A 13,630-nucleotide genomic window follows, 5' to 3' on the forward strand; every position below is an offset into this window, starting at 1 on the left:
AGAAACAATAAATTGATAAATTTGATCAAATCAAACTAAAAATAAGGTTCTCAATGTAAGATGAAAGATATAAGAATCATAGAACCAAAGTAGATCATGAAAAATTATGCCCCAAGATTGAATTAGAAGAAAAGAGAAGTTTGAAAGTGAATGGAAGATCAAAGGTTGTAAGAGGTGGAAAGAAATGGAGAGAAGAAAGAGAATCTGCCTCAAGATAGAGAATGCCTAAAAAATTAATCAACTATTTAAGATGGGAAATTCCGATTGAGATCACAAAATAAGATAAGGAAATGAAGATCAGAATGTGATCACAACTGATTAAGTGTCCAAAAGAAAGATGAAGGAATATCCTCTCAAAAGCCTAAATATGCAAATTTAACATGAAGTCTAACAATGCAAGCTACATGAAAATGCAAAAGTGTACTTGAAATAGAGCAACTATAGAATATTGTGTTCATCATTCATTAGAGAATGTTAAAGAACTTATTTTCACCATTGGGCCATTATTAATGAACATCAAAAAATTACACAATCATCACTAGTCACAAACACAACTAGGAAAATATGAATGCGATTTATATCGAATTGGAATGTGGAAAGATCCTAACATAAGCATCAAAGACATAAAAGTCAAGATGACTTCAATGTTAGCTGACCCAATTTAATGTAGCAAAACCATGCTCGCATCAAAGGATAGACACCAGGATGACCATAAGAATGGTTGTGCAAAAAACATTCAAGGATGACACCTCAAATCTCCTAAGTGTATCAAGGGAACAACAAGAGACACTCAAGATCTTCAAGAACATACCCACAAGAAGAAAGCAAATAAAAACATGCCACATGCCCCAAGTCCTCTACCTATGCATCATAGAGAGACTTATTAGACAAGGACACTCAACGAAAATCAATAACAGTTGGGACACAAAGAAAATATCATGACATAGCGCAAGCATCAAGTGTTGCATTTAAAAATTTAAGTGTGTTAACTAATACTAATTAGATAACTAAGATTTCTTAGCGACTAATTTTCTTAACGAAGGTTTGTCCTAGTTGACTAATTTTTTTACTCGTCATAACTAGGATTAATTTTGATAAATTAAAATTGATTTGAGTTATGGTGATAATGTTCTGGTGAAGTTCTAAATGGCTTTCAATAAAAATGACATTATACACAATGTCATTTTTCAAAACTAAATCTAATTTATATTAGATATATCATTAAATTTACTAATTAATATAAATTAGATTTGTCTTAAAAAATAAATATATTAAATGTACTATTTAGTTAGGTCAAAAATGTACATAATTTATAATACAATTTACATTTATTTTATAAATATATTAATTTCTTATATAAATAGAATTTGTTACACTTGTAACTTTAAAATGTTTACAAAATTGATAAAAAAATATCTACTAAAACATTTATCGTTTTATGTCACTTTTTTATAAAGTACTTATATTTCATATATATATATATGCAAACGACTGCATAGCCAATGCTTAACATCCAACTTATGTATTACTTATAAAACATTCATATTTTATACTTACATAACCCACAAACAAAAGAAATATTATATGCATAATTCTATCCAAATATCTCCATACTTCTATTAACCATTAATTTTATTATATATAAATAAGTAAATACCCGTTCACAATTTTTTCTCTTTGATCCTCTTTGTCCGCGATCACCTCAACTAGTCCTATTTGATGAATACAATTTGTTTTTTTTTGTATTAAGTATAGTAGTATAAAAAAAGTACAAAACGAAGTGAATTAGTTCACAGGAGGCCAAGCCTCATCAAAAGACGGAAGGATTTACATTTCAACCAAGCAAAAGAGAGAAGAGCAAGAGGGCCAACTAATGGAGAACATCAACATAAGTATCCATCCATGTTGTCCAGCCTATATTTCCTTCCATCCAAACTAGATTTTTCTGATCTTGGATTTGTTTCAGCATATAAATCATGTCATTGGTGAAGCTTTGAGGTGTTCTCTTGATCTCCTTGCTAATGGCTTGAATGGTCTGATTAAAGAGCTTGACATTATCCAAATGATCTCTCCAAATGTGTCCATCTTTAATCTCATTTGCAAAGAAGGTAGCATATCCATCATTAAGCAGCCTTTTGAACTTGGACTTACTGGATCTTATTGTGATTTGGACCTGTCAAATTTTTTAAAAATAAGTGAGACTTCAAAAAGACTTAGTAAGCAACCTAGGTTTATTTTGGAACCTTTCTTCATTTCTACATTTCCAAATTTGCCATAAAATGTTAGCTGAGAGAATATTTCAAAACATGTTAACATCCTTTTTAACATTGCAAATAAAACCAGTAGTAATCTCAAAAATAGTAAAGGAAGTTGGAACAAAAATACCAAACATAAGCCAAATTTCTTTAGCAAAAGTACATTCAAATAAAATATGTCTTCCTGTTTCCGAGACCCTGCAAATGCTGCAATAATCAATTGCAAAGAAAGAGTTCCTAATAGGAAGTTTGTTAAGAATAAGCAGCCATTTAAAACATTTGATTTTTTGGGTCAATAGAACTTTTCCAAAGATAATCAAACTTTTTCATTCAGGCACGTTCGTCTAAATCAGTATACCAAACCTTATTAATATGACTTAAGATATATTCATTGTGATTAATAACTTTGTATATATCTTTACCTTTGATATTAGGAACAGCAATACCACCAGGCCATTTAATTTTCTGATAACTGTCGGAATACAATTTTTTGGAAAACCATCCAATCTATATATTTTTAAACTTTAAAATCTTTTTCAGATTACAAAATATAGACAATTCAAAGAAACGAAAACTTAAAGTATACTATTTTAATAAAAGGATTTACTGTTACCTTTGAAAATGCTGACGGAAAGCGTCTACTATGCTCTCCTCTTCGCCCACCACTAACCATGCTGCTTCCACTCTTACTTTTACATCCTCGCCCTCGCTATTACGCGCGAAAATGTGGTTCGAGTCCAACGACGATCCGCACGGAGAAAAATCTGTGTAGACACCCATCCATACCCATTTTCCTTCACCCAGTTTGGTTCTAAAAGAAGCGGCATATAGCCCCAAATCTATACAGAAGCGTGAGTCGGGATGATCATAATCTATAATAAAACATCTCAGAATAGCATTTCCACGGGCGGAACTCTTTGGCGCCGTCAATATTAATTGCGTTCCACAACGGTAGGAATCAACTTCTACCACATCAGTGTAGTCAACAACAGAGACATTTGGTAAATTTTGAAAGAAAATTTTCAGCCAGCCATATCACACACTGTCCTTGTGCATATCATCACTTGCCGTGGCCATTCCTGTGCATTGTTTGCAGAAGTCAAATCTAACAAAAAATTAAAATGATTCATGAGAATAAAAAAACTTCTTTATTTCTAATTCAAATATTTTGAAATATCTGTATGCTAGTGACGAATGGTTCTACCTTGTCGCATTTTATAACTTCTACAGAAGTGATTTCTGAAAGAAGTGATTTCTGGAAGTGTTTCCAACTCTGAACAGTCACTTATATTGAACCTCTCCAGTGATTTCATGTTTCCCAAACCATCTATCTTCTTCAATCCGGGACATCTTTTCAATTCAAGTCTTTTCAAAGAAGTGATTTCTGGAAGTGTTTCCAACTCTGAACAGTCACTTATATTGAGCTCCTCCAGTGATTTCATGATTCCCAAACCATCTATCTTCTTCAATCCGGGACATCTTTTCAGTTTAAGTCTTTTCAAAGAAGTGATTTCTAGAAGTGTTTCCAACTCTGAACAGTCACTTATATTGAGCCTCTTCAGTGATTTCATGTTTCCCAAACCATCTATCTTCTTCAATCCGGGACATCTTTTCAGTTCAAGTCTTTTCAACGAAGTGATTTCTGGAAGTGTTTCCAACTCTGAACAGTCACTTATATTGAGCTCCTCCAGTGATTTCATGTTTCCCAAACCATCTATCTTCTTCAATCCGGGACATCTTTTCAGTTCAAGTCTTTTCAAAGAAGTGATTTCTGGAAATGTTTCCAACTCTGAACAGTCACTTATATTGAGCTCCTCCAGTGATTTCATGTTTCCCAAACCTTCTAGCTTATTGCGCAATTTTTCCAATTGAAGTATTTTCAGAGAAGTGATCTCAGGAAGTGCTTCCAACTCTGAACAGTTACTGATCTTGAGCTTCTCTAATGATTTTATATTTTCTAGACCTTCCATCTTCTTCAATTTGGAGCATTTTACCAATTCAAAATGTTTTAGAGATGTCATTTCAGCAAGACTTGAAAGCACCTCCAATTCTGAACAATCACTTAAGCTTAGCTCCTCCAATGATTTCAAATGTTTCCAACATTCTATCTTCTCCAAATTGTAGCAATTTTTCAATTCAAGTTTTTTTAGAGAGGTGATTTTGATGGCTGCCAACTCTGGACTATGACGTATCTTGAGCTCCTTTAATGACTTTATGTTTTCTAAACCTTCTATCTTTTTCAATTTGGGGCAGTCTGTCAAATCAATGCTTTTAAGAGAAGGTAATTCTGCAAGACTGAAAAGAATATTTAATTGTGGAAAGTCGTTCATGCTGAATCGCCTTAATTTGGGGCACCTTTGCAACTCAAATTCTTCAAGAGAAGTAAACTCTTCAAGTTCGAGATAACCATCTAATTGTGGACAGTTCCATATCTTGAGCTTCTTCAATTTGGAGCACTTTCGCAACTGAATGTCTTTGAGGGAAGGTAATTCTGCAAGACTCAGAAGACCGCCTAACCGTGGGCAGTCCCGTATCCAGACTCTCTGCAGTGATCTTAAGGTTTCTGAATAACTTGCAATCGCCTCCAACTCTGGACAGTCAGATATTCTGAGCTCTTTCAATAATCTTACATTTTCTAGACTTTCTATTTTCTGCAATTTGTTGCACTTATGCAATTCAATATATTTTAGAGAAGTTAATTTTGTAAGATCTTGAAGCCCGTCTAATTTTGGACAGTCACATATCGTGAGCTTCTTCAATGATCTTATATTTTTTAAACTTTCTACCTTCTCCAACTTATGGCATCTTTCCAATTTAATTTCTTTTAGAGAAATGGTTTCTGGCGCACTAAAAAGCACCTCCAACTCTGGACAGTCAGTTATATTGAGCTCCTCTAATGATTTCAAATCTTCTAAACTTTCTATCTTTTCTAATTTGTTGCACCTTTGCAATTCAATTTTTTTAAGGGAAGTTAATTTTGCAAGACCTTGAAGCCCTTCTAAGATTGGACAATCATATATCATGAGCTTCTGCAAACATGTTATGTTTCCTAAACCTTTTACCTTCTCCAACTTATGACATCCTTCCAATTGAAATTTTTTTAGAGAAGTGGTTTCTGGAAGGCTTAGAAGCACCTCCAATTCTGGACATTCACTAATCTTGAGCTTCTCTAGTGATTTCAAATGCTCTAAACTTTCTATCTTCTCCAATTTTTTGCAACGTTCCAATTCAAATTTTTTTAGAGAGGTTAATTTTGCAAGACCTTCAAGCCCGTCTAGTATTGGACATTTATATATCACAAGCTTCTGCAATGATGTGATGTTTTCTGAACTTTCTATCTTCTTCAATTTTTTACACCGTTTCAAAACAAATTCTTTAAGGGAAGGTAATTTTGCAAGATCTGGAAGCCCAGATAATGTTGGACAGGAATGTATTACGAGCGTCTGTAGTGATCTTATGTTTTCTAGACCTTCTATCTTCTCTAATTTGCTGAGATATTCCAAACCAATTTTTTTAAGAGAAGTTGAAACTTCTACCTTCTCCAACTTATAGCAACGCCCCAATCGAATTGTTTTCAAAGAAGTGATTTCTGCAAGACTTGGAAGTGCCTTCAATTCTGGACAGCGACTTATGTTGAGCTCCTCCAATGATATCGAGTTTTCTAAACTTTCAATCTTCTCCAATTTCTTGCAGTTCTCCAATACAAGTTTTTTAAGAGAAGTGAACTTGCTCTTAACCACGCACCATGACCCAAAATTCAATTCACTAACTGGGGTGGACTTTATTATCAGACTTTGAAGATGAATTAATGATTTTGGTAAACACTGCACTCCCGTATCCTTCATAGTCAAATCTCTTAAGTCAGTAAGATTCTCCAGAGAATCTGGTAAAGATTCCAACCTTTTGCACCCTTCGATTGTAAGTGTATTTAGGGGAGACAAATTCGGGACACAAGTTGGCAATGTTGTCAAGAAATCACTCCCTATCTCTAACTTGGTTAACTCGGTTAGATGAAATATGTTAGCTGGCAATTCCTTCAAGCCGGTCCTTTTTAAATGGAGATCTCTTAAGGAAACCGATTCTGGGAGTCGCAAGTTTTCCATTTTCTCGCATCTTTCAAGATTCAAATACCTGAGCTCTCTCATGTTTTCAAAAACATTTAACTCTGACTTGATGGTGAGTTCTTCACAATCCTCTAAACTCAGATACTCCAGGAGTGTCAGCTTCTTAAAAGAATCTGGTAACGCCTCCAACTTGGTGCAGCGTTCCAAATCTAAGTGTCGCAATTTTGTCAACCTGCCGAAATTACTCGGCAGCGATGACAGATTTTCACACCCACTCATCACCAAGTGCTCCAGCGATTGGAGATTACAAAAATCTTGTGGGAGGCCGCTCAATGCATTAGAACGGAAATAATCATCAGCATTTATTAATATTCTTTTCAAATTCCTGAGGCGTCCTATTGAACTTGGGAATCCTGCCAACCTCTCGCATCCTTCAATAACCAACTCTGTTAACTGTAAAGGAGCCTGCAGCCAGTTTTTAGTATAGTTAGCATACAATAAAATAAAATAAATTGCAAAAGATCCATTACTAAAATCAGACCATGAAAGCAAGATACTTACAGTTGCATCATCTGTCAACAAATGTTCTAGGCTCCTAGAGTCGGAAAGAGCTAAAATTCTTAATTCTTTCAATGCAAGATTTTTATGCTCAAATTCATCACACTGAAGCCAAATGAGCTCTTTGGATACCTCACTAAATTCCCGACTTAAAAATTCTCCATTACCTATAAAAATCTTCAATCCAAGCAAGGAAACCGCGAGGCTAAATGCTTCTTGGTTTGTGGTTTTTATTATGATCTTCCCTTGGCGATGGTAACAAGTGTCACCAACTGCGTTTGTTATTCCTCGGACTCGTATTGCTTCCTGAATCGTCAAAGTAAATACAAGAAATATTTTAAAGCTCAAAATATAACTGCAGAAGCTAGATCCCATGTCTATGATTAATAAAACCATAAAAGAAGTCATTGACTTCACCTGTTGACCCGGTGGAATCTTGATAATCTGTTCTGGAGACCAAAGGCGAAGAGGTGACTGTCCATTTGCAATGTCCCTTCCCAAATCCCTCAAGTGATCATGCATTCTTATTAAACCATATTCGTCTTCTTCAACAAGACACTTACTCAAAAGCGTATCCCAACCGAGTGTTCCAGAAAACTCAGCGTCCCATGCTGCAATGGCTGCACTTCTTCTCTGTCCAATGAACAAACAGGCTGCATCCAAGAACATCTCCTGCTCGTCTTTCTCTAGCGCATCATAGCTGACTTTGAGCCTCTTTGCGATGTCCGTGTGGGGAATCTGAGAGTATTTCTTCAACGTATCCTGCCAATAAGCCATATCAGACTTGCCACAAAGCTGTCCCCCTAAGACCTTGAGTGATAGAGGCAGTCCTTTGCAGGCTCTCAAGAACTTCTCAACGAGAACCTCAAATTCTGAAGGTGGAGAGATTTGTAAGAATGCATGCCGACAAAAAAGCTGTTTGGCATGGTCGGCATTCAGACGTTTCATTGTATAAGTGGCAGATAGTCCCCACCGTCGAAGAACGTTTTCGTCGCGTGTGGTAACAATAATCAAACTTTGATCACCAAGGCTATCAAGGCTCTCCTTGGGTGGTAATAGAGCATCGAGTTGGTCTATGTGATCCACATCATCCAACACAATAAGCACTGACACAGATCTTGACAAACGGTTTTTTAGAATCTGTTTGCCTTTGTCTAGATTGTCAAATTCATCTTTGGCGCCAAGGTCTCTTAAAAGTGTTTTCTGCTTATCAAGTAGCTCGCCTTTTCCTGCAGCATCTCGAACATCAGACAGAAAACTGGACCAATCCATGTTAGAGCTTCTCCTGTTAAAGATTTCCTTAGCGAGGGTGGTTTTGCCGGAGCCCCCCATGCCCCAGATTCCCGCTACGATCTTTGTCGAGCCGGCAGACTTAAGTGCAATCGTATTATCAAAGTCTTGTACAGTTTCATCCATACTCACGGGGTGTTTTGCAACGTATAGCGGCACAGTGTTCATTTCTTTCGTGACATGATTCACAACGTCCTTCACCACCCTCTGCTCGTCACTGAACAGCGGGAAACACCATTTAGTAAATAGAATACACGCCATTTTCCACTCTCTATTTATTCGCTTGGAGCTACACTAAATATCACAATAAATTTCATATTAATGTTTTCTATTTTAAATATAAAAATAAACATATATTATTTATAATAATAATTTAATTTAAAATTATGAACAATGTAAGGTATAAATAATGGAAATAAACGAATGGAGTTGTTGGAAAGTTATAGTAAATTGAAATTTTTAATAAATAGGAAGAATAGAATTATATTTCACAATTTAGAATATAGCAAAGAAATTATAGTGTGCAATGGATATAGCAAAGAAATGTTGAAGATCAAGTAGGGAAAATTTTCCAGTCTACTTTTTTGTGTACATTTATTTTATACACGAGGTCGATTGGTAGAAAAAGATACATAAATAGAGAGAGGTAGAGGGAGAGTTAAGCAAGGGAGATAGAGAGATAAAGATGGAGAGGTAGAGAGGAATGGTTATAAAGGAAGGAGAAGAAGATATATAAATGGTGCTCGATAAAGATATAAGAAGGCATGAAGAGAGGGTGAAATGGAGAAAGAGATGGAGAGAGACAAACAAAGGAAGAGATAAACAAATAGATGGAAGTAGAGATAATGATATAGATGGGGAGATATAGGGAGACATATAGATAAGTGGGAAGAGAATGGAAGAGATAGCTCAAGAGAGAATAGATTGTTATTAATCCTCCAGTAATGATATAGTAATATTTTTTAATACGTAAATAGTTGAGACTCAACAACATCAAATATGAAATTGATAATGCAACATTTGTATCCATTAAATAAAAAAACATTCCTACTTCTAGGTCTTTGGATTTTCAAGGAGGAGCAATATATATGTTAGAAGAAGAAATAGATTCTCACAAGTTGTCTATCAATGGTAATGTCTTTAGGCTTTATGGAAGATCGAGATCAACTTGTACATGATATTTTAATATTTGTCATAAATCTTAAATGCTTGAAGAAAATATTCAACTTTAATTTTTTAGGTTTGAAAATTATATAAGTTTAACAAATTAATATTTGGATCCATACTTAGGACATACATAAAGATACCTAAATTATGGCTTATGAACCCCTAAATTCAACTGAAAATGTAAAATGGGCCCTCTATCCAAAATAATAGAACAAAGGTTGATCATATTTTATACAAACTAGAACTCCAAACTTTTTTGTTTATAGAACACAATTATTCATATAACTAAAAGGCTATTGAAAACTTAAAATTGTACAAATAATTGAAATTCTTGCAATTTTTTAATACATTTTTAAAAAAAATGTTAAACCTTATTAAATGTGATGAACATTATGCCCAATTAAAATTTAATACAAAACTCAAATTTGAAGGCTAAAAATAGTGAAAAAGTAACTAGTGATGAAAAAATTATCCTTGCCATTATGTAGTAGATAGAGCCGAATTTCTAGCTCAACTATTTAAGTTAGAAAAAATCTCCTAGTTAGAAAGTTAAGTGAAAAAGAAAAGATAATTTTATTCCCAACACTTGGCAATTACAATAATTGGTAGCATAAAATGATAATTGTTTCTTTAAAGTTATAGTGCTTATTAACAATCTTAAAATCTTAGAGATGAAAAAGGTACTTTGTTGGCGGTGATTGCTTCGCCCATTGGCTTCGAAACTAACCATGTTGCAGAAGCTATAGCGGCCTACCATGGTAAACAAATAAAATGGCTAAAGATCTCAATTTCTCTAACGTTTGGATTAATGGAGATTCTAGCAACATTAGTAATTGCCTGAAAGGCGCTAGTCTTCCCTCTTGGACTATTAATAATTCCATCATTAAGGCTAAAGAGATCATCAAAGATTTCAACTTGTGTCATATATCTCATGGGTACAAGTAGGTGAATGGGGTTGCTGACATATTTTCTAATGAAGCTATGAATTCAAGTGACATCATGAAATGGCAGAGTCAGTTGGACATTCCGTATAGGATTAAAATATTGTTGTTATATGATCGTACCCATGGTTCTTCTACAACTCATTTTAATGAGGATAACTAGCATGAGGAAGAGTATTTGTTTTGAGTTTAGTGACATCAAGTACCCTCGTAACACTTTAAGTAATTATTAGCGTCAAGTATGGGACACTTTCTAGGTGTTTTTTGCTATTTTTGTGGCTTTATATCGAAAGCTTCTTTTTCACATGCATTGTACTACCAAATTTAAGGTTTTCAGTTTTGAGGAATGATTTTGGTGTGATTAGATGGGAGATAATAGGAAATGGATGAAAACCTTCTCTTGTGAGAATTGGAAGGATAAAGAGAAAGTTTAGAACTTGCTCAAGAAGGGAGGGATGGCTGGGTATTTGGAAAAAATTCATGGGAGGGATACCTCAGTTACCAAATATTTCATCAAGAATTGGCTAAATGGGAAAATTTCTTTGGGAGGTACGACTATTAAAATTACCAAGGAGATCATTGTGGAGGTTACGAGCCTTCCTAGAGGTGGTAGAAACTTCAACAGAGATAGATGCCTTAATGATGTTGCGATCAAGAGATTCCTAAAAGAGGAAGATGAGAAGATCAGACTGGTCAAAAGAAAGCAGAAGTCCTACTATTCTTTGAAAGGTATTAAAAAGGTATGGCACAGAGTCCTCTTTGTTTTGATGTAGTACATTACTTTGGATGGGAGGTCCTCTAGGGTTTACGGCCATCATTTTGTGCTCCTCAATAATTTTTGCTATATAATTTTTGCTATGGTGAAAATATTTCTCTCCTGCACTACCTCTTTAACTCCCTGAATACCATCATTAAAGATGCCCAAGAGAACCCTCAAGGGAATCCTCTTACGTACGAGGGCATTATACTCCTCATTTATGAGCACTTAATGTCCAATTTTGTTGAACCCCAAACTGTGAAGCCCCCTGACTCTAGAGATGATGATTTTGAGGAAGATGAAGATGACAGGGAAGATTCTAATACAGAGATGGATTACGAAACTAACACTTCGCAAGAGAATGTCAGGAACCCTACTAACAAGGGAAAAGGTGCTTCCAAGGGCATGGCTTCTTCGTCCAAAAATTAAGTGGGGCAAAAAACAAGTTCCTTTATTCTTGATGATTTCACTTATGGTAGTGACGATGATATGGCTGAGGAGAGGGAAGCTACGGATGAGATGTTGGTGGAGATTTGTAAGAAGGGGAAGAAACTTTGTGGAAACCAAAATATTCCCTTAGATCACCCCTCCCCTTTTCCTTTTAAGGATGCTGAGGTGAGCCCTCCTAGGATTTCTTTTATGGATGCCCCTTCAGCTAAAGGCATTCCTAAGCCTAACCTTGGTTTGAAAGGTATCTTTGAGAATAGTGCTAGTGGGATGGACCAAGCAAAGGAAGCCCTTAATTAGGTCTTCATTGAAATGACCAACTTGAAAAATGGTAATACTAGACTTACTGCTAGAATCAACATTCTCAAAACTATGGGTCTAGGGGGAAAAACCCTTTCTGGTTTTTTTGAATGAGCTTACGACTACTATAAACAAAGTTGATGGGATTTTTGAGGCTTACGATTCCAAATTTATTGAGGTGAAAATTTTCTAAATATGATATGGTGTTGCCTTCCTTGGAATCTAAGGCTGTAGTCTTTGATCGAAGACTTTCAAATAAAGAGGCTACTCTCACGTTCATTGGGGAATAAAACTGCAATATCCTTCGGCCTTCAACAGACCAAGTCAATTTTCTTATCAACAATTTGGAGAAGAGCAAAGATGAGGAGAAGGATTCAATCAAGCATGGTGCAGAAGATGCTGGTACTAATCCCAAGAGTGCTAGTAAAGAGATCGATAATCTTAAAGGCTTCTATCATTAACATGGATCTCCTAGTGTCTGAAGGGGGTGATCTTCTCAATAGCATTCACTAATCCTGCCTTTCTGGTCTATTGTCCTTTTTTTAAAATTTTTGTCCTTTAGGTGCTAGCATTTTCCCCTGTCCAGCGGATTTTTTTTGTCATCCTTCTTGATTGTCGATCCTTTGATTGTCCTTTATCTTTCAGCTATTTGCTAGAATTGAAGCATAATGTATTATATTTCTAGGCTTTAGTCAAAGGTTCAAGACCTTTCAAATCCCATTTTCCTCTTAATGAGAACAATCTTAGGGATTAATATTATGGTTAACTATGCAAGTGTAGTTTTTTATTTTTCCTATTTTGCTAGGTTTTTCCTACACTTTTAATAATCTCACTTAGGTTAATAAAGCATGTCTTATTAGGTGAATGGTTGTGAGGTGTCACCTTCCTACATGTGAGCATCCATTAGCTATCTTGGGAAGATACTTTGCTATCTTTAGTCTGATAGATGGTTGCTCCTCGTTGGTTGGTGTTGCCACCTCCTCCCTCTTCCTAGCCTATATAAGCATGCTACCTGGCTTGTATTTGTATCTCTTGTTTTTGCATCCTCATAATGCTATTTTGCTTCTAGCATTCGCATTACTCTCTTGGAGACTAACTCTGTGTTGCTATTTTGATCTTGTATCGTTTGTATTCATAGTTTAGATATTTACTATTTGCACTAATTTTCTGGGTTGTTAATCTTTTCAGATTCTAACATGGTATCAGAGCTTTTCTATGTGCAAGAGTAGATTTTAATTTCCTTATTTGAGAGATTCGGGGGGGGCTAATAAATTTTATTGTAGTTTTTTGAAAAACGAAGTATGCTCTTCTCTTGCATCTTTGGATGATCTTGAGAATCAAAAAAGTTTTGATAAAAACGATTTTTCTCTGGAATTTCAATCTCAAATCTGACAATCAACTTGCATATTTGGAGTTTTCAGTCAGTATTGCAGGTTCCAACATGCCATTAATGGACTTAGGAAGCTAATCCAGCATTTGCATGTCATATTTTGGTTGCTGGAGTCGTTTCTTGATTTTTGGAGCCGTTTTTTATTGTTAAAGGCGTCTGATTTACACTACAGCATCATCTTTTGTACATCAGCAAGGAAAACGCTTTCTGGGTTTTGTTCGCAGCCTCGAAAAACCATCTAAGTATCTTTTAGATTTTGCATACAAGCTGTATATTTTGCAGAATCGAGCATGAAAGGCTACAGCCATACCCCTCTCCATTGGCAGTTGCAGATTTGAATGCAGTTTTCAAATGTCTCGTTCTTGCTCATACGGACTCCGATTTTGATGATTCTTCTTATGAACTTGGCTATTTCTTTGTGCTCTATCCACTAGTGGAGTTGTTTTTTGATTTTCATGCAT

The 13,630-nt window shown here is 35.3% G+C and overlaps 1 protein-coding gene across 3 annotated transcripts in view; it reads right to left on the reverse strand.

Annotated features, from left to right (window-relative positions):
- Positions 1-1,614: 1,614 nt before the first annotated feature.
- LOC149545103 (uncharacterized) overlaps positions 1,615-13,630 on the reverse strand; it is a 55,416-nt gene continuing 43,400 nt past the window's right edge. The window contains exons 2-6 of one of the 3 annotated variants that reach the window (XR_016353527.1): positions 7,295-8,384; positions 6,881-7,183; positions 3,460-6,784; positions 2,869-3,334; positions 1,615-2,173 (exon numbers count right to left, since the gene is read on the reverse strand). Coding sequence is in view for 1 of the 3 variants with exons in the window: in XM_089790509.1 (XP_089646635.1) it covers positions 3,278-3,360; positions 3,460-6,784; positions 6,881-7,183; positions 7,295-8,384 (4,801 nt within the window). In the remaining 2 variants the exon portion in view is untranslated. Of the gene's footprint in view, positions 2,174-2,866; positions 3,361-3,459; positions 6,785-6,880; positions 7,184-7,294; positions 8,385-13,630 lie in introns of those variants that run through there. The other 2 variants (XR_016353526.1, XM_089790509.1) reach the window with 2 other exon arrangements.

The sequence above is a fragment of the Cupressus sempervirens genome, chromosome 7, assembly GCF_028749045.1.
Source record: "Cupressus sempervirens isolate cs-2001-9-10 chromosome 7, ASM2874904v1, whole genome shotgun sequence".
Lineage (NCBI taxonomy): Eukaryota > Viridiplantae > Streptophyta > Pinopsida > Cupressales > Cupressaceae > Cupressus > Cupressus sempervirens.